This window comes from Alligator mississippiensis, chromosome 7, assembly GCF_030867095.1.
Source record: "Alligator mississippiensis isolate rAllMis1 chromosome 7, rAllMis1, whole genome shotgun sequence".
Classification (NCBI taxonomy): domain Eukaryota; kingdom Metazoa; phylum Chordata; order Crocodylia; family Alligatoridae; genus Alligator; species Alligator mississippiensis.
In genome coordinates this window covers 73,873,881-73,894,370 of record NC_081830.1, presented here as the reverse complement: position 1 = coordinate 73,894,370, position 20,490 = coordinate 73,873,881, and the positions used below count along the sequence as shown (strand labels likewise).

Below are 20,490 nucleotides of genomic sequence, written 5' to 3'. Positions count from 1 at the left end.
GGCCCTCCACAGGGCTCCTTTGCAACGCAGAGAACAACTGAACATGTGATATGTGGTGCTGCAGATGTGTTTGTGGCACCACATACTGCACGGCCATGCTCATATGTGGACACGGTGACACGGCCTTTGAGAACAAGTGAATGCCTACATGCTAACCAGAATGGTCTGAATAAGTTGAGAGTGACAGCCATTTTTAAAATCTAGAGATACTTCAGCCATTCTGTTGACACTTGAAAAAGTCATTATTAGGCTCAAGTAGGAAAACAAGTTATGGAAACATCAGCCTAAAAGGAACTTTTCCAATCACTGGTACTCCATTCATTATATATTTGAGCGGTTCCAGGGACAACAGAAAACTATGCATTGTTGTAATGCCAAGTACAAGTGAGGCAATATGGATGTTGTCGTGACTCTCACTCTCGGCAATCTGAACATTTTCATGCCTTTTCTTTCTTGCCCTATTGAGTTAGCTACTCAGGAAGTCAGTGCTGACAGTTTCCTTTTGATCAAATTGCTGCCACTTGAGCAGGTACAGTAGTGGTAAGTCCTGTATCCCTTTGGTGATCAGGCTGGCTTTTACAAATGTCAATGTCTCTCAAAACAGGTCTTTAGCTATCTGAACTGGCCAAAGAATGAAATAAAGAAATTATTCAATAAAGCCAGACTTTGAATAAGACATATGCCTGATGCATATTTTTAAAGAGTTAAACTGGAAAGTGAGGAGGTATCTCTGTGCACACACATGGCTAAATAAATTACACTGTGAGTTAAAGAGGCAATAATACACAATGGTCATGACATTTGCAATTCTCACTATTCTTTCTTGTGGAAGTTCCCAGATCTGGAGTTAACCCAGACAATATGACAGGTCCAGTTAGAGAAAATATTAGCCAATATCAGCTCTAAAAACAGGCCATCTGCCTGCTTCCCACGCTCTAATGCATAATGCCAGCTACCTACATCTGGGGGAAAGTGAACTTCTGGCATGGGACTTGCTCTGTGAGTACACTGATAAACCTCGGCTTGCAAATAGAGACTAGCTAGTGATCCAGAATCTGGAGCAGGAGTCTTGGATGCTGTTTTGGGGTAGCACCCAATTACTTTTGTTTGAGAGCTCTTCATGAACCTCAGTTTAAATAGACATAAAATTATACCATATGTCATGTGTTGAGTCCAAGGTCTAAATGAAACATAAATCATAGTATAATGTCAGCATAAGGGCCTTAACTGGTGCTCTTTAAGTCAAGGTCTTTATATAGGCTCTAATGGGCTCTGGAGCAGAGCAGAAAGGGTTAAGGAAATCGGTATCTGTGGTGAAGTTGTGTAACTCATATTGCTTTGGCACTACGTTTGCTGTAAAGTAACGGCTTTGGCTGAGGATGGATTTTCTGATCTTTCCTCTCTGGCCTCTTTGTAACTTTAGCTTACCCAAAAATTGATGGAAAAAAATAAACAGCCGCTTTATGCCAATAGGTGAATTTTAGCTTTTGAAAAACCTATTTTTGTCATGTTACTTTTGTCTCTCTCTGCTGGTCTCTAGATCCTGTCAACGCAAAGTAAACAAACACGCTCACATCTGGGCCTAGATTTCCAAACAGAGCTCAGGGCCAGAATCTGTTCAAGTGCTCAGGACCCACAATTGGGGCCAGGTTTTCAAGAGAGAACAGTTAAATAAGGGCCAGATTTTCAAAAACCAGATTCAGTGTCATGTGGCTCCCACTGTGCTACTTATGGACACAGTTTTATTTGAACTTCCTTCCCAAGCCAGGAATAATAAAATAATGCCATAATATGGCACGAACAATATCATTATCATTGATACTAAGTATATCAAGGAGCACAAACAAAGTGCAAGAATCCTGAATATCAGAGTTTATTGCTTCAGCCTGCAGTGAAGACCCGAGTGTTTGCTGGTGCTTTCACTTGGCTAGAAACAAAAGTATCTAGATGCTATTTAGTACTGAGGCAACTGTGCCATTTTTAACGTGACACTAATTCTCAGAAACATCGGAAAAGCTATGGGAAGTGAGATACATGGCTAGAAACTGCTCTTCTTTGCTGATTTATCTGGGCTAAGCCTGATTTATGAAGTGCAGCTCTGGACAGGAAGTTACCAGCTTTAGGTTGTATACAGGATGTCAACTGCAGAATTTACAGATGACCCAAGTTCTGTAGGGAAATATTTCTGCACTGGAAGGGAGATGACCTAACAGGTGGTTTCTATCTCTAATGTCTATGGTTAATCAAATGCTTCAATTTGAGATTGCCAAGTGCACATTTAATTGGGTACAAGAGACAGTTAGGTGAATAATGCAGACCTGTCCTGCTTCAAGTCTTTGCTTCAGCTACTTTTCCCCCTGTTCTGTGTTCCCTTTCCTTAGACATTCAAGTCACCAGTGTCACAGACACAAATGATCATGGAAAGGGAATTCCATTGTCACATGTATGGGAGTTCATTGAAAACAATGTTGCACATACAAGTATTTGTGCTGGAAGGAATTGTCAGTCGGGACAGAAATGTATCATGATTTATCTCTTCAACAACAAATGTATAACACAGTTGGAATTTAAAACATTTCAGTAGTGAATAATTACCAAGAGCTGTTCTGAAACTGTAGAGTAAAAAGTAATATTATGAATACCGAATAGTTAGACAGAATATATACGGTGAGACATAACAGACCTTGCGTGCAGTTGTTTAAAATGATAATTGTGAACTCACTGTTTAGATCTCTCTGTAACTGAAAATTATTCTTACCTAGTGCAAACATCCTTCCACGGGGGGACGGTGAGAACAGAAGAATGGTTGTAAGTTGGACAAAAGAAAAAGTAAGCATGACCAATGGATGCTGACTTATGCTAATAGCGATTTGACATTATAGTGGTAATTTTTCAGGAATCCTTATAGAATTTCATTACTATCTATGCCCAAGCTATTCTCTTACAATTTAAATCCATAAATATGCCTTTTTGAGCAAACATTTACATTAGTATTTGACCATGGGGGAAGAATAGATTAAACTTAAAAATGATACCAGAGCCATGTTTACATTTTTTTCCAAGCTGCATTTAAAATGAAAATATCCAGACAGACATTCAGCATGAGGTTTGGAAAGGCATGTTGCTTTTGGCAAGTTTGATGACAAAAATTCACCTACAATGCAATACAAAAGAACTGGGATGGAGGGTGGGGAGCATGCAAGAGAAGGATTTGTTTGTGGATGATTTGCGCTGCTGCAAATCTTTCCAAAAATACCAGTGTAATTTTTCATTAGTAATAGACTTGGAAGATGCTTAAAATGCTTCTCTTTCTTTGAACTTTCTAAATGCAACCAGAGGTCCTGAGTTAGCAGAGGATGTAAGCTCATGCTTAGCATTAAGTGAATCTGTATACTCCTTCCCTGCATTAAAAATGCAATACAGTTCAGGAGATAAGTTACCAGCCTAGGACTCAGGACACTTGGGTTCTGTTCATGGCTCTACCCAAGACCCGTTTTGTGGCCAAGTCATTCCCCACTCCCAAACTTTTCCTTTCCTTCTCACTCTTTCTCTATCTCGCATGGGTCAGGTACTGGCTGTCTCTTTCTTCATCTGTGCGTTGTTTAGTATTTAGAGGCATGGATCTCAGCTTGGACTTCTAGGTAGTACTTTAGCTGTGTTAATAATATCGACTTCAGTGGGTTCCTCACATGCTAAAAGCTAAGCAGTGCTTAAGTGCTTTCCTGGATTGGGACGAGAGGCAGGATAATTAGGTTGTGTAAAGGCCTTGTCCTACAAAGTTGCAAGAGCCTTCAAATCCCACTGACTTCACTGGCATTTCAAAGCACTCAGCACCTTCCAAGATCAAATCCTAAAACAAAAACGGGTCCAAAAACATATATATTAGTGGACTTTACATCTTCAGCTGCAATAAGTTTCTTGTTGGTGAGTCTGACAAAGGACAGATTATATATTATGCTATACCATAAACTGTAGCAAACTACATGTTAAAAAAATTCCCCTTTCTATTACTCTCCTCACTTTGACATGGAATATTAAACACTGCTTACCAAAGTAACATTATTGAACACAGATGTCCACTATCACATTCAAATTGTTCAAGTCAATTTAGGTTTATATATTTTCTTTACTTAAGCATTCATATAAACTGAAGTGTGCTGTGACAGTAATGACTCCACAATATACTATATTCAATTAAGGAGACAAATATTCATTTACATTTTTACTAAATTTATTTCACACGCCCATAAGCTTCAGCTCCAACATAAATTTGACTTTTAGTAGAAAATAAAGAGAAAGAAAGAGTGCCACCTACTGAGTCAGTCAGAAATTTATTTGAGACTAAGAGTCTTACAAGTGACAATAGGTTTGTCTTTATGTTGTCTTTTGAGCAGGATGGGGGGAAAAAAGAGCAAATAGTAAATTCACTGGAAATGTTGGTTTTGATTATCTCAATTTTTTGGAATTTCAGGTCAAATTTACCAAATAATTTAATCTAGAGAAAACATTTCAGGGATAGATTCACAAAAGCACCAGAGGAGGAAAAGGCAGATCCCAGTTCATTACCAGGGAGTGGGAGACCCGAGTCTTAGGGTAAAGGCAGGTGTAGCCATTGTATTGATCTCAATTAATTCTGATGTGCGCTGTTACAATACAACGGTTACATCTGCAGGATTCTGTAGTGACACAAATGTAGCAGAACTGCCCTCACTTTAATCTTGCTTTATTCACAGTGACAGTTAGGGCAATTTAACTAACTTCTATTATTACAGCAAAATGCAGAGGTAAGTTAGATCCTAACAGCTGTTGCATGCTCACAAGCACCAGCTACCCTTTTAAAGCAGTTAAAATGTATGTTTCTCCATCCTGATATTCTTGCCTGTCTGAGTGAATTGAAACTCACCCTCTGAGTCTGACAGCCAACTGGAAATGGGTTGAACCAAGCTTTTCCTATTCCTATTACTGCATTAAAACAGCAGAACAGACAAACAACCGCCCAAAATAGAAGCAAAAACCACCCCTACCCCCAGCCCCACCTTACCTTTCCCCCAATGCCCCCAAATCAAACTCCTTTGTATCAGCAAACAAAAAAGTCCCCAAACCAATAATTATTTGCATAGTCCTCTTTGTATCACTACCCTTCTCTACAAGGATAGAACTTGACTGATTGGCTGGTTGATTGATTGATTCATTTATTAATTGAATGAAATGTGTGATCAATGGGGTTGTTTTTGTTTCTCAGATCTGGAACAGGCGTTCCGCTCAGGTAAGGGAAGAAGAGCAGTATTTAGAATAATGACATGAGCATTTCAGATCATTGACTATGCAGATGTCTTTTGGGTATGAACCCATGGATTTTGCAATTAACTAATATATACTAATGATGTGAATTAGCTTATATTGGCTTTGTAATACAGACAAGATATTGTAACAGTTGCACAGTACCAAAGTACACCCTAAATATTATATATCACAACTCCTAGACTCCTTAGCTGTGTTGTAATTACGATTGTAAATAGAAAATTGTAGCTCGATGGAAAAGAAACCTGAACAAAATTCTTTTTAAACTACCAAATGTGGAAAGACAGAACATTTTCACTTACTGTTAAAATAACACATATTAGAGCAATGGTAGCACATACGAGTTGGAAGGGACCTCAAGAGGCCATCTAGTCCAACCCCCTGCTCAAACAGGACCGTCCCCAACTAGATCATCCCAGACAAGGCTTTGTCTTAAAAACCTCCAAGGATGGAGATTCCACCACCACTCTGGGAAGCTTGCTCTAGTGTTTTATTACTCTCCCTCCCAGTGAGAAAACTCTTCCTAATATCTAACCTAAACTTCCCTTGCAGCAACTTGAGACCATTGCTCCTTGTTCTATCATCTGTCACCACTGGGAACAGTCCAGCTCCATCCTTTTTCGAACCTCACTTCAGGTAATTGAAAGTTGCTCTCTCTGTCTTTCCCTCTTAAATCCCCTCTCACTCTTCTCTTCTTCAGACTAAATAAGCTCAGCTTTTCCTCATCAGTCATGTGCCTCAGACACCTAATGATTTTTGTTGTCCTCCACTGGACTCTCTCCAATTTGTCCACATCCTTTCTGTAGTGTGAGGCCCAAAACTGGAGACAGTATTCCAGATGTGGCCTCATCAGTGCTGAACAGATGACTAACGTTGTTAGACTTCTTAGCTATTATAGTCAGGCCTCTCCTAAACAGCTGGAGTTATGAATTGTATACTATCTTTGGATTCATGGGTTCTCATTCTTACCTATGCAAAAAGGACTTTTCCTGCATGGAAGCAGGATACAAAAGGCCTGGCATGGCCTATATGCTGGCAGTTGAACTTCCTCTTCAGGGTCATCAGTCAACTTTGGACTGAGATGATAGGGATAGGAACATCAGGTTCCCTAGGAGGGAGAGTGCCAAAGACCCAAGATAAGTGAAAAGGAGATGACTTTGTTGATATTATTGTAAGTGAGCCCTGGAGAGGTAAAATGATTCATTTCAGGCCAATTCATCTTCTTCAACAACAATCTTCAAAGGAGACCTAATGTGTGATTACATTGTTCAACATGCTTCATTACTCCCTTCACACCAAACTCAACGTCAGACACATGGAACTTGTATCAGATTTTCACAGAAAGTTGAGTTTTGGCCTCTGCAGATGCAGGCAGGGGGACGGACCATGGATTTACTCTAAGTGCTTCACGATATTCAGTATCATGTGCCCTTAATATGTATCACAATTTCCATTCTTTGGTTGGAGACTGGTATATCAATAACATACTTGGGAAAATAATTGTGAAACATTAACAAGTATTTATTGTTAACAGGTGTTTCTGGCAGGGACTCCTTCAGGGCAACTTGGACAAAGCAGTCCGGTTTAGTTGGTAATGGCATTTTTCCCAGAGGGACGTTCAAAGTCTCTTGTGTGGTGCATTGTATTCCTGGCAGCAGAGTCAGGAAGAAACCCAATTTTCAACATCCTCTTTCATGCCTACTCAAAATGAAATGTTCATTTACTTACTGTAATGTTTTCTTATAGCTCAAGTGACTTGGCACATCTATCTTATGATTAGAACAGGGCACTGCAATTACAACAGCTGATATAATTATTTTTTGCAGATAATAGCCGCATCTGATTCTGTTTTTCAGTTTTGAGTCATTCAGGGATTGAATCTAATTTTTGCACAGTTATTTGACACCATTTACTGGAATGTGTATGCAAGTGAATTTCAATTGGTGGGAACCTGTTCACTTTTTTCATTTTCGATGAATAATCCTTCATATGAAAATAAGCAAAGTTTCAGCATTTCCAGTCATTTTCACAACTCTGGCATGCTGCAAAGGCCCACAACAAAGCAATAATCAGTCTTTTTCCCAAAGACATACAAGCAAAAATGCAAACTAAACTTGTGGCTTTTATTTACAAAAATATTCCTACATTGTTACTCCATTATTCAATTCAACGAGGTTGGTAATAGAGCGCTCCAAACAGACAGACCACCTTCTGGTATTATAGCTCTAGCGCAACTCTACTTCAGATAACTCATCTCATTTACATGGGCATTTAGACTTTGATCATCAATATGATTTATAAACACTTGTAGCTCCCCTTGTATTTACCTATTGCAGTTTTTAATGGATTCTGAACAAAAGCAGCTATTGCCAGGTACATCAAGTTGCATTATCTTTAATAATAGCTAATGCTGTGCTTGATGGTCTGGATACCCTACAAAGTGTTCACCTATTCAATCTATATGTTTTCAGAACTCCCACTGCTCCATTTTACCTCTGTGACACTTTGAAAAAATATGTCATTTGATTTCCTCCAAAGCATCACTGCCCCTCTGTCTCTTTGTGAACTGAAAGGCTGATTTTGAAACAACATGTGACAAACGGATAATCTGGACAACATAGTTTCAAAATGACATGAAGTGATCCTCCCATGCCCGGACTGCACCACGGAAAATGCCATCTATGGAAGGACATTGCAACAACATTATTTCAACAGAATCTCTTCCCGGATTTTTGATGTAGTAGAACTGAGTGGGTCACAATCTGCTTAACTGACAGTGCGTTGCTGAACTCAGAACAAGACCCTCAAGCTGACTGCCTCAATCTTTACATCAAAGGGCACTGCTTTTCTGATCAGCTGGAACTCATCAGCAGTCCTACACAGCCAAATTGGAGAAGTGGTGCCCTTTGAAATAAAAGCAGCAGCAAACAAATAGAGCACCTCAGTGGTCCCACACAACTGTTTGCTGCTGTAATTTGTAGCCCTGACTCATTTGCAAATCCACGTCTTCACAAGGGGGTGAGGAACTAGCAAGTTCCTGACTTCATCCTGGGAAGCATGTAAGTCCCACTTTACCTGCTGGGGTTTTTTTTGTTGTTTTGTTTTTTACAGGAGACAGCATGTGCATGGTTCACTGGCCCGAGAATCAGGAGGCCTGGATTCCTGATAGTACCACTCATCTTTGCATCTCAGATTTCCCATCTGTGAAACTGAATTATTGATACTTACCCTTCTTGGTTACATGCACTGAGATCTGTGGGTGAGCGGGATGTATACCAGTACAAAAATCTAGGGACAGACATTCAAAAAGCCTGAGCCTGAATTGATTCAGTCTTTGCAGGTTAATCCAAGTTGCAGAGAGTGAACCGGTTTTCAAGTGGATAGACGTTTGGCACATAGCTGCAGTGGCTCAAGCCACAAGCCTGGGGGCGCTAGGATAGTCTTCCCTCCCACAGGGAAACTGAGCTGGGGGGGGGGGGGGGGAGGGGGGCATGGCCAGACCCTGGCAGGTCCAGCCCAGCAGCTCTCTGACAGCCAGGAACAATCTGGGCTGCCTGGCCCCGGGGGGGGGGGGGGGTAGTCTTCCCTCTCGTCCCTTTCCTCCACCACTGCGGGGCCATGAGGAGGGCCCTGTTCAGTGCTGGAGAGTCTCTTCTCCCTCCTCTTCCCCCCGGCAAGTGTGGCAGGGAACCAGGGGGCAGGGCTCCCTCCACTCCCAGCAGAGTGCGGGACCCTGCACAGCAGGGACTGGGGGAAGCAGCCGGCTCCAAAGCGGGGCTTCTCCCACTGCAAGGGCTGGAGCTGCAGGCTCAGGCTCAGGGACCAGAGTCATGGGGATTAGGCAGGCTCTGCTCCCTCCCCCCACGCATCACTGGCCAGAGCCACACCTGCGCTGGGCACAAGTGCCCTGACCTTCCTGCCTGCTGCTGCTGCCGCCAGGCAATGGGGGCTGCACTCCATATGGGGAGTGTGTGGGAGTCCCTACACCCCGCACCCTCCCTCACACCCACACCCTCCCCAGCTGAGCTCTGCACTCCTGCTGCCCCTCTGGGGGAAGGAGGAAGGGAAAGAGTTCCCCTCAGCATGAAATGGAGCCTCCCTCTGCCCCCTCTCTGGGGCCGGGCAGCATCGCATGGAGCCCACCCCCCCCCCAGCCCCACAGTAGCAGGGGTGCAAGGGAAGGAGGAGGAAGAGCCCCCATTCAGCATCTCACAGAGTCCCCCTCCCCACCTTGAGAGTAGGAGGAGGGGAAAGAGTCCCCTCCAGCACACAACAGAGCCCCCCTCCCGACCCTGCAGGACAACCTACCCAGCATGGCCCCGTTAAGGTGAAGGGGGCTGGGAGAAGGGTTAATTCCTCCCTCCATCCCTTCCCTGCAGCTGGGGTCTGCCAGCTACAGGGGCCATCGCTGCAGCTCCCTCCCCTCGCTCCCTGGCAGACAGGCTGACCCCGGCTGCAGTGGGGGAGGAGGGAAGAATTAACCCCCTCCCTGCCCACTTTGACTTAACAGGGCCATGCTAAGGCAGGTCCCTAGAGAGCAGAGGGGTGGGGTCAGCCCTGTGGCTGGAGCAGAGAGCCCCACTCAGCCCAGAGAGCATGCTGGGATTCTGGGGGAGTCTGGTTTATCTTAAACCAGCAAGGGGTTTTGGACAGAGATTGCATAAACCAGTTTGAACCAAATCAATTAAGTGTGATACTACATTCAACCAGGTTTATCTCAAATTGGTTTGGGTCATTTTGAAATTGGTTTATGTGCACTGAACATAAACCAGTTCTGTTACAGCTTTAAGCCAGTTTCTGATCACTTAAACCAGTTTATGTGCAATGTCTGTCCCTAGCCCAGAAGTAAGAGAATGGCTTTGTTTTAAAACAATATTTTGAGGTAACAGCTGGAAGTGAAACGCCAGACTTAAAGATCTGGATGCAATATTATACAGTATGCTACCTCAGACTTTTCCATTGTTTCTTTACAGATGGCAAGTCTTCAAAGAAAGCTGACCCCTGACTATCAAGTTGAAATCTGAAAATTTAGTATAAGTGCCTTAACTGGGGCATCTCAAGGGCAGCAGCTTTGCAGCCTGTTGTAACACCATAATCAAAGATGTTCACCCCCCCGCCCAAAAAAGACAAACTTACTTCTCTCTCTCTCTTAACAAATGTATGACATGTTTGACAGGGTCACCTTCACCTTCAGTTTCTAAAAATATTGTTTTGAGAAAAAGCTGCTGGCCCTCAATAGAAATGAGGCTTTGCTGCAACAATAGAAATATTGGCAAAAACCCTTTGCTTTGAAGTCATCCTTGAATTTGTTGTTTAATTGGTTTTGCTAGGTTAGTAGTCAACCCTGTTCCCCTCTATTTTCTCTCTCTCTTTTTAAAATCAAATGATCAGTTCTTTTAAATATTCAACAAGTTACGTGTAACTGTATTCAATGAGAAGCTCTTATAAGGTAATAGTAATACAGAATAGTAAACATGCTTCAAGTATTGAGAGCCCTTTTCTTTATCTATGCACCTACCATCATATAATTCATTACATGCTACCATAATACATACATTAAATTCTAAAGCAAAAACAGCAAAAAGACAAGCCTAGAATTACTTGTGGATACAGACTCTCCTTATTTGGTGATGCCAGACAGGAAGGAATTTTGTGAATATCTTACAGGAGATATATTTCAATGATATTTTAAATGAAAAACTGAGAAACAAAGGAAGTCTGAACATGTATCCATAAACAGATGACAGATTGATTGTATCCCAGCAAAATGAAAACATCATGTTTTGCCTTGCAGTACACTGCCATCAATGCACGTATAGATGTTAGGGGCCACATACATACCAAAAACATACCTCAATTGATGTAAAATGCCATAGTTCCTAGGGCTGTGTGAAACAGCATTGTTCCTCTTCGCCTTCCATTTTGCCGGAGCAGTGTTTTGTTTTGAGTTTTGTTTCATTTTGAAATCACTGTTCTATTTTGTTTTGTTGAAACTGTTTCGACACTGTTTTGCCCATAGGGTAAATGGGAAATCATAAAATGCAGTTGGCAGCCTCATGTCACCTGGCAGGCAGATTGGGGGCCCACCGGTACCCCCAGAAGGGCTGCGGGGGCTATACCGGTGACCTCCTAGGGGTGCAGGCCCCTGATCTGCCTGCTGGATTTCCGGAGGCAGCCAGATGCTGCCACCTGGGGCCAGTAGCAGCATGGATCTTCCTGGTGCTGGGTCTGGGCTGTGGCCAGTGCTGGTCTGACATCTGGCAGGCAGATAGGGGGCCTGCAGCCCCAGAAGGACTCTGGCACAGCCCTTGTAGCCCTCCCAGGGGTGCAGGCAAGCCCCCAATCTACGTGCCAGATGAGAGGAGCTGGGTGATGCCACCTGGGACAGGTGCTGGAAAGATCGGTGCTGCCACCAGCCCCAGGCAGCAGCACCTGGCTCCTGTCATCCTGTGTGAAGATCAGGGGCCCACCGGCACCCCTGGGATGGCTACAGGGGCTGTACCAGAGTCCTCTCAGGGGCATGTGTCCCCGATCTGCGTGCAGGATGACAGGAGCCACACGTTGCCATCTGGGGCCAGTAGCAGCACTGATCTTCCCAGCACTGGGTGCAGGCTGCACCCAGCACCTGCCTGTCATCTGGCAGGCAGATCAGGGCCTGCACTCCTGGGAGGAGTTCGGCACAGCCCCCGCAGCCCTCCCAGGGGTGCAGGCAAGCCTCTGATCTGCCTGCCAGATGAGAGGAGGTAGGTGCTGCTGGATTGGACTGGCCCCAAAGCTGGTAAGCCTGCCTTCAAAACGTGAAATGTTTTGAAAGATTCGAAACATTTTGAGTTCCCTTGCTTCGTTTCGAAGGCGTTTGTTTCGTTTAGATTTTGCTGTTTTGAGCTTGGAACACATTGAAACAGCTTCAAAACGAAACGCCAGGTGAAATTTCGCACAGCCCTAGTTCCATTGGCTTCATTGTTTAGACTGTAAGCTCTTTGGACCAGACCATCATCTTGGGAGATTTTTTGTACAGGGCCTAACACAATGGGGTCTTGGATCCATGAATGGTGTTTCTAAACACTACTTTAATATATATATAAAAAAAGTAAAAATAACTGGCATTGACAGTGTTCTCTGTAAACAGAGTTATACTAAAAAGTTGACTGGGAAGGGCTTGAGAATGCTGAAAATAGGTGGAACCATCCTGTTCATTCAAAAGTTGAACTCCCATGCAACCTGAAACGTTCATTCTTTCTCAGCTTGGCTAGGCTGCTCATAGGCTGCCATAGTCTGTACATGAAGCAACACAAGCTGTAAACATGGGATGTAAAAATATGAAGATGTGGTCTGTGGTTGCCATCAGGGATTGAACTAAAAAAATATAGATCCCTGCCATTAGAAGTAAAGATTTCCTTTAGTTGCATGCCTCAGGTTGTTGTAATCACTAGGGGGAGACACGAGCTTGTTACATTAAGCCAGGTTACATCTGGACTGGAGTACACACCCAATAAATGATGGCATGAAGCAATTTAAAAATTCCAAAAATAAATTATGCTATCTCTGCCACATGCAGTTTTTCAAGACGTTTCCCTGTCATTGGCTTTCGAGGAGATAAAGATTTATTGTGCTATTAGTGGAAAAGAAGTTAAATCCTGCCAAATAGCATGGACACTTAGATTACTAGTTGCTGACATCTTTGCTCATACATAAAACATATCATCATTCGGTTGCATTGCCTACTTTTTATGACTGAGCTTGAAAGACTCTACAAAGCAGCAGATACTCTTGCAAACCTTTTAAGATATGAATTCTGGAATTGCTTGTGGTGGTTTTTAACAGTTCTGGTTTGGTTTGTGCCTGCAGACAAGTCTTCTCTGAATTTTTAGTGTTAATTAAAATGGGACACAGACAATAGTAGTTGTAAATTTAATAATGTAAACAAATGCAGAGGAAACTATTCCATCCCACAAAGCCTTGTTAAATAACAAAGACAAGACTAGTTTTGCTCCTGTGTAAGATATAAGTCAAGAGACATTTGCTAGCTTGCACCCAATACTGTGTAAAGATTTTTCTTTTTAGGATGGTGATATATATTGTAATGTTAACTTTATATTGGCTTGAGAATATAAATTTACCACGTCTGTTGTTTTGATCAGATCTGAACTGCAGTGATCAGAATGGAAAGGTTAGTGTAGCAACTCACCTTAATCCCTTTTTTGAGATGTTTTAACATAGCTTCAGGTACAAAAAATTGTTGAGTTGGTTGCAGGAAGTGCTAGGTGAAAATCTATAAACAGTGTCACACAGAAGGCCAAAATAAATGACTATGATCATTCTTTTTTCTGGCTTAGAACTGTATGACATCAAGAAAACTATAACTTACGAAAAAGCATCCTGTTATCAAACTCTGTTACCTAAACTCAGTTTAAGAGTTTGTGTGCACTGAAATTTAAAAATAAACCTAAGCCAGAGAAGCTGTTCTCCCAGGATCTATTTAACAATATCTGTCTACCTATTCATTTTTTCATTTGACAGCTTGATGTACTATTCACCCTTTGTTACATATTGTGAGTTAAATCTAGCATGCTACTTCCAATTAAACACCCCGTACTTACTGCATTATTTGGCATTTAGCAAGCGCATATGTTCCTTTAATTCTTGCCAATGAGAGAAGACAATACCCTTTAGGTGAATGAAGCTATTTGTATGGCAAATATTAAGCTTTGGGAACTGTCCAAGAGGTCTGATGGGAGGCTGCAGGTGTATGATTTCAATGCCTTCAAAGTGTGTAATACCCAGGTCTTCCAGAAAGACTGCAATCTGTAATCATTGTCTTCAGTTTGGATTTATGTAACTACATTTTTTCTGATGCTACCATAACCATAGGCTCTGAATACCAAATCATTCTGTTTATCATCTAGAAGTTGTTCTGGTAATAGATCTGTGTATTTAGTCATTTATGTATACATCATTTTGCTATTATTTACATAAAATCTGATCCTACTTACACTCAGAAGTACCATAATTTGTGTGGACTCATTCTGAATTTATGTCAGTGTAACACATCAGAATGTGTTGTGTGGCATAACTCCCTTAAAGAGGATCAAAAGAGAGAGAGAATGAGAACAAGTTCTATTAACACATTTATAAAAAACTGGAATCATTTAAACATGTGTACACCAGAAAATACAGTACAGCTTTGAATAACATCTCAAGTATGCTTTGAGTATAAATTGACAAAGACATATTATTGCTATGCATGTGCTTATTAAATGCCATATAAAAAACAGAATATACAATTTATGCTTTACAAATCTGCTATTATTTATTTACCACTGGCTATTGCTTTAGAGGTTTAGAATTGAAAGCTCTGGCCTTGCAAAGGGATTAGATGGTATGATTATTGTCTTGCATGGAGTTCTAATTGATAAAAGAGCCTCCATGTGGGGCAAGTGTCTGTGTTTGGGATCCTTTCACAGTACTGAGGCCTAATATGGTATCTGACCTAATTGCACAAGTTTAAAAAACAATGGGGTAGAGGTTTATAGCTCTACAGATTCACAAGATAGCATAGTTAACTCCCACGTAACTCCCATTTACAAAAACAGGAGAGATTCCAAGACTTCCCTTCTCTTTGATAAAAGAATAAACTCTGAACTAAACATGATTACTTTGTCATGGTTAAATCAGTAGTATTAACCAATGATGCTTCCAAAAATGTCTCTTTGCATCTTATGGAAGGGGTAAGAAGGTATAATTTGCATATTTGTTCTGCTGGCAACTTCAGACACTGTGATGGTTATTACTTACACAAACAGAAATCTGCAGCCAATCAAAATAATATGGTTGGCAAGAAATCTGGGCAAACTTTAATAGCTATGATTCTTCAACATAAAAAGGATAAAAGCAGAGCAATAATTTTTGGCACTGAGGATTGGGGAATTTTAAAAATTCTGATTGTTTTCCTATGAGTATAACATTATAATTACAGAAGTCTAACCTAAAACATGTTGTTCTGGCTTCTTGTACTCACTTAGAATAGAATTCTTCTGGATTCATTGAGTTATATTCTGCTCATTTATACCAGTCTAATTCTGGAGTTACTTTAGATTTACAACAGTGTAAACAGAATTTGGTTCAGAGACCTTTACTAATCAGAATCACAGTTCATTAAAAATATGGTACTGTTTTTGTAACAAATACAATTCATTGGCCACCGTTTGACAAAATGTGCTTAATGGATGCTAACTTTCCTATGTCAAAAAAGCTCATGTAGTTTAATGAACAACATTGTGTAGGCATTTCATTGTCGGTAAGTCTGTTCATCCCCAGAGAGAGAGGCAAAACCTCCATTTTTGACATTCCAAGTATGTTTCCAAACACTATGACCATGAATAGCTAATAAAACAAGAGTCTTGCAAAAACTAGTTTTTCGGTCCTGAAAAAATTGTTGAAGTCTGGAAATTTTCACTAGTGAAAATCTAAAAATTATTTCAGCTCAGCGAGCTTTGTTATGATGTTTTCACTTTCATTTTTACTTTAAAAATTTGTTTTTCTTTTACTAGCATTCATATAGCATTCATTTTGAAATAAAAAAGCTATTTCTACCCAAATGGGAAGGTGGTTTTTTTTTAATGTTGAAATGGATCTATTTGGCTTCCAATACTGTAGTACAGAATCAATATCATTCACCTTTTCTTAAGGATTTTTCTTTGTATCTTAAGTGTGTAATTGTTATAAAAACAGTACATGCAAATTCTTTATTCATTTATAGTACATATTTACAATGCTAATATTAAAGTATTGTGCAAAATGTAAACAAACATATACTTAAATGGTTTGGTATATAGTAAGAAAAATAATTCTTTAAAAACGCAGATTTACTTAAAAATATGGCTTCTTAAAGTTTGCTTCTTTAATAAACTGCTCATATTACATTTTATTATATATCAAAACAATTAACACTACATACCCTTATAAGAGAGGATTAACCAAAGTCTGTTCTTTGTTCTTCAGGTAATCAGTGAACAACCCAAATATTTCTTCCACAAACTATTAGTAGCATCCCAGATGAAAAATACTGAACATAACATATTCATTGCAATAAATATGGTTTCCTAGAACTATTTACTAACCAATAAGTATACTGGCAAAGTTAAGGGCTGTCCGTCACTCTTGCCTTACGTTGTAATTCTCCAGCAGTTAAAAACAGGGCATCTGATTCTTTTCCTGCACAAATCTTATAGACTTCATTCACTTCATTGGAGTTACTACTGATTTACACCCCTGACAAAATGAAGTCTGTGTGTCCTTAAAAAGACATGTAAGACGGTGGTAGCTAGTGACGCAGGCCTGCTGAGAGCTACCTGTTTCTGAGTGGTTCTAGAAAATCACTAATTCTAGTCTGCCCCATCTCGCTGAAAATTGGGAATAACTCCACGGATGTCCACACAAGAAAACTGGTGGGATATCAGACTTAGGTCTTATGATTTTCTATCTCAAAGCACAGCTGGTTAATTAGCTCTGTTACAGTCACAAGGATCATTACTGTCTTTGGAATGGGTTTCAATAGCAGTTAAGTGATGGATAACAACTATCATACTTCCATTATGCTTGACAAACCCCACCCAAACCTCTATTGCTTCTAATGATCCTAGTTTCAGCTCAAGTCCCAGGTGAGCATTAGTGACTTGTTACTTACTAGGCAGCTAATGCCTTCCTAGAGCTGTGACAGGAGAAGCTAGGAGTGCTTGATATTTAATCTGAAAGACTGAAAGAAAAGAAAAAGAAAACCATTATTGCAATTATGACTCTTAGGCCACATGCAATCGACTTTCAAGAAAGCCTCAGGAGCAGCACTGGGTCACAAGCTCAGGTCTGCTCAGTATATATATTGCCGAACTGCCAGGCTTTCATGTACCGTAGCAGGACTGAGTGGTCAGAGCTTCTTTCCCAGCAGTGGTCCCAGACTTGGCAAGGAAGCAGTGGCTTTAAGATGACATTGGCCCTTCCCTGAAAAGTAGCAATTTGTTGTGGTGCATGAAGAGGACTGAGTACTAAAAACATGGAGCTCTTTATCCTAAAGAGTCTAAGGATTTTATACGCCTAAACACTTTAAAGAAAATTCCACTTCTTACCTAATCACACAGGAAGGTTCTTACCCACAAGTGTATAATTTCCAGAGTGGAACAATGGTAGAGGCTTAAATGGTACACTTAATCTTTCATCCTTCTTGGCTTAAGACACTAAAATGTAGAATATTATTTCTTTATAGTTACTTAGTCTGATTGTTAAGTGAATAACCTGTCAAAATAGAACTAGCCATTTTTTTCAATAACCACGATGATGTGTTCTCAGTAACCGAGGCCACTGACAGACGTTAACAAGAAGGTGCAAAGGGATCTGATATGCAATGCCTACAATTATGTTCCTTGCCACGCCACACCTGCATGGCAGGAGACACAACTGTGGGATCAAGCATCAGATCCCATCATGTCATTTTGCTGGTGCAGGGGAAGCCCCGGATCATGATCCCAGGCTCCTGCAGCACCAGAAATCTTTGCTGCTGGGCTAGGAGCCCCATTAGTGATCAGAGCTCCCAGCTGCAGGGGTACACTATATGCTTCCACAATGGAAAGCTCCACTCAGCGTACAGGGCTCCTAGGCACAGGAGTGCAGGGTGCCCCCATGCCTGGAAGATCTGCCAGCGGTTGGAGCTCTCAGCAAAGGGCTGGGGGGGGAAAAGGGGTGAGATCTCTGTCAGTGACTGGGGCTCCCTGCTGGGGGAGGCCACATGTTCAATGACAGGTCTGATAGGAACCAGTGACAAAGTTATTACATATATTTTGTTTTATAATTTTGACACTTATTCCTGGTATTATCACACTATTAATTGAATAAATGTGTGGCCAGGATTACCAGTTAATTATCTCTTAAGTATAATGTGTTTCAGGGGCCTGAGAACTTAAGTTGAAAAAAAGTTGAACCATTTAAAACACCCTGAATGTTAAGTCTTATTTCAGCCAATTAGTCAGCTTCTTCTGCCTGTTTCCCCTCCCATTAAAGACATAACTTTCTCTGTGATGGAAAGGTATGTTCTCCCAGAGAGCCACTGAATAGTTTGCTCTGATAAACCAGTATAAGCTCAACTTCCAGGACAGCAATATAATAAAAGCCAGATAAAGTCCACCTTATCCTTTGGAAGATATATCACGTCTATAACAAGATCTAAGCTTGAGACCCATCAGTTAGACAAATTCAGAGAAGAAATATGCTGTAATTGTTTTCACAGCAAGGCTAACTAACAACAAGGGCTGTGGTGGATGCTCTATCATGAGCAATTTTTAAATTGAGATGATACACACACACACACACACATTTTAAAGACATGCCATAGTTTGAGGAAGAATTAAGTCAGGGAAGTCCTGTGGCTTGTGCTATACACAAGTGGTCAGACTACATGCTCATAACAGAAACTACTGGCCTTATAATTTCATGATATCAACGTTAATTCCAGTCTGATTGTCAACAGGGTTTAGAAGATCACCAGTGTTTGGTGTGGCTCACTGTCAATGGGTCTGTTACTTCTCATTGTGATTGGGATCCAATAGCCACTGTAGTCTTCCAGGAAGAAATATGCATATTTCAGTACAGTTCAAGCTGAATCGAATAGCAGTTCTCATATCCAAATTTAAATACTATCTGTGCATATCAAGCAGCCTGTTTAGTAGTCCAAACATTACTGTTGTTGATGTCTTGGAAAAATATTTCCTCTTTCTTGAGCTTATCCTTCATAAGAAGGAAGCTTTGTAGGGTCACCTAGAGAATTAAACAGAAACAAACATTATGTAATTGTGAGATATAATATAGATTAGCCAATTTGCTCTTAATAAAAATGCCACCTTCATTCACAAGTAGAGGACCAGGACTAGGTTATGACAATGTCCTAGCACAGACTGAATAAACAGCCTCAGGAATAATAGCTAAGCCTCTTGCATTTAGAGGTCCCAAAGTATTTCCCAAACTAAATGCAGAATTGTCTGGTAACAAAGGGTATTTACACACATACTCTGGGAGTTGGGGGGAGGGTGCTTTAATTAGAACAGCTACAAGTAATTACAGTGTGTCAGAGCAGCCTCCCTGCACACGTATAAGTGCCCAAACAGAATGGTAGTGGAGTGGGTATTGTGAATAGCTCACATCAGTGCAACTCCTCCATGGGCCTTTGTTGCCATGGACCCAGAACCTGAATTACACTGGAATAAGCTAGTGAAACCCACAGAATAAAAATAAGCTGGCCTATTACTGTCATTCTCTTCCAACTCAGTATAGAAACTGCATGCATTTTTCTATTAAGAGAGGTCATCAATCTCTGTTCGACATTACCTTCTTCACATGTTGGCCCCATCCACTTAGAAGGGCACCTGCACTTTCCATTTTGAGGATTACACTGGGATTTGTTAGCACACTGGCATTGTAGAGAGCAGTTAGGGCCATACTGGCCTGACTTGCATTCTAGAAAATGAATATATTTAAGAAATGTTTAATACACAGATTTTAAACCATAAATAGTTTTGCCACTGAGCAACTTTGTCCCATTGAAGAAGAGGGTCTGGCAAGAAAAGGAAGGGGAGGAAAAAAGGGGAGGAGATGGGCAACGAGTGTCCGAACTGGCAGCTGCAGTCCATTAGAGAACCTCAGTGTAAGCCCTGCCCTCAGCAGCGGTTGGGAAATGGAATAGCAAACCTAGCGTAAAACTGGCAAGTATCAGAATTTCAGGGAAAACACCGTATACAGCATGAAACTAGGGATATTTCTTTCAAGAAATCATAGTTCTTGGCTTTTTCCACTGGAATAGGTTCAAATCCAAACCTCTGTAAGGATTTGTGAAGTGGGAGTAAAATGTTAAAGCTCTGTTGAGTTCAGATGGTGGGATGAAAATAATATTGGCTATTGATATTAGTTCATTGCAAGCGGCTGAAGATTTGGTTAGAGAGCTCATGACCATTTTGCACCCTTCCTTGCTCTGCTGTCAAACTCTCTGCTGGTACTACGAAACCTAATTGAGACCCAAAATGATGTTACAATGATAAACACCACATGTTGTGGGGAACCTTGAAGCCTGTACGTGTCCCTCACCATCAAATCTGGCCAATTCTTTGTCCAAATGTCTTAAAGAAACTCCTGTTATGGCAAAAACAGCTT

General features: G+C 41.1%; 1 protein-coding gene across 6 annotated transcripts in view; it reads right to left on the bottom strand.

Annotated features, from left to right (window-relative positions):
* Positions 1 to 14,416: 14,416 nt before the first annotated feature.
* The window catches only part of LOC102566757 (multiple epidermal growth factor-like domains protein 6), a 314,615-nt gene continuing 308,541 nt past the window's right edge, over positions 14,417 to 20,490 (bottom strand). For all 6 annotated transcript variants that reach the window (XM_059731116.1, XM_059731120.1, XM_059731119.1 and 3 more), the window contains 2 exons: positions 19,672 to 19,800; positions 14,417 to 19,104 (listed from right to left, as the gene is read on the bottom strand). In XM_059731116.1, coding sequence (XP_059587099.1) covers positions 19,070 to 19,104; positions 19,672 to 19,800 — 164 coding nt within the window. In that variant the 3' untranslated portion in view covers positions 14,417 to 19,069. The remainder of the gene's footprint in view (positions 19,105 to 19,671; positions 19,801 to 20,490) is intronic.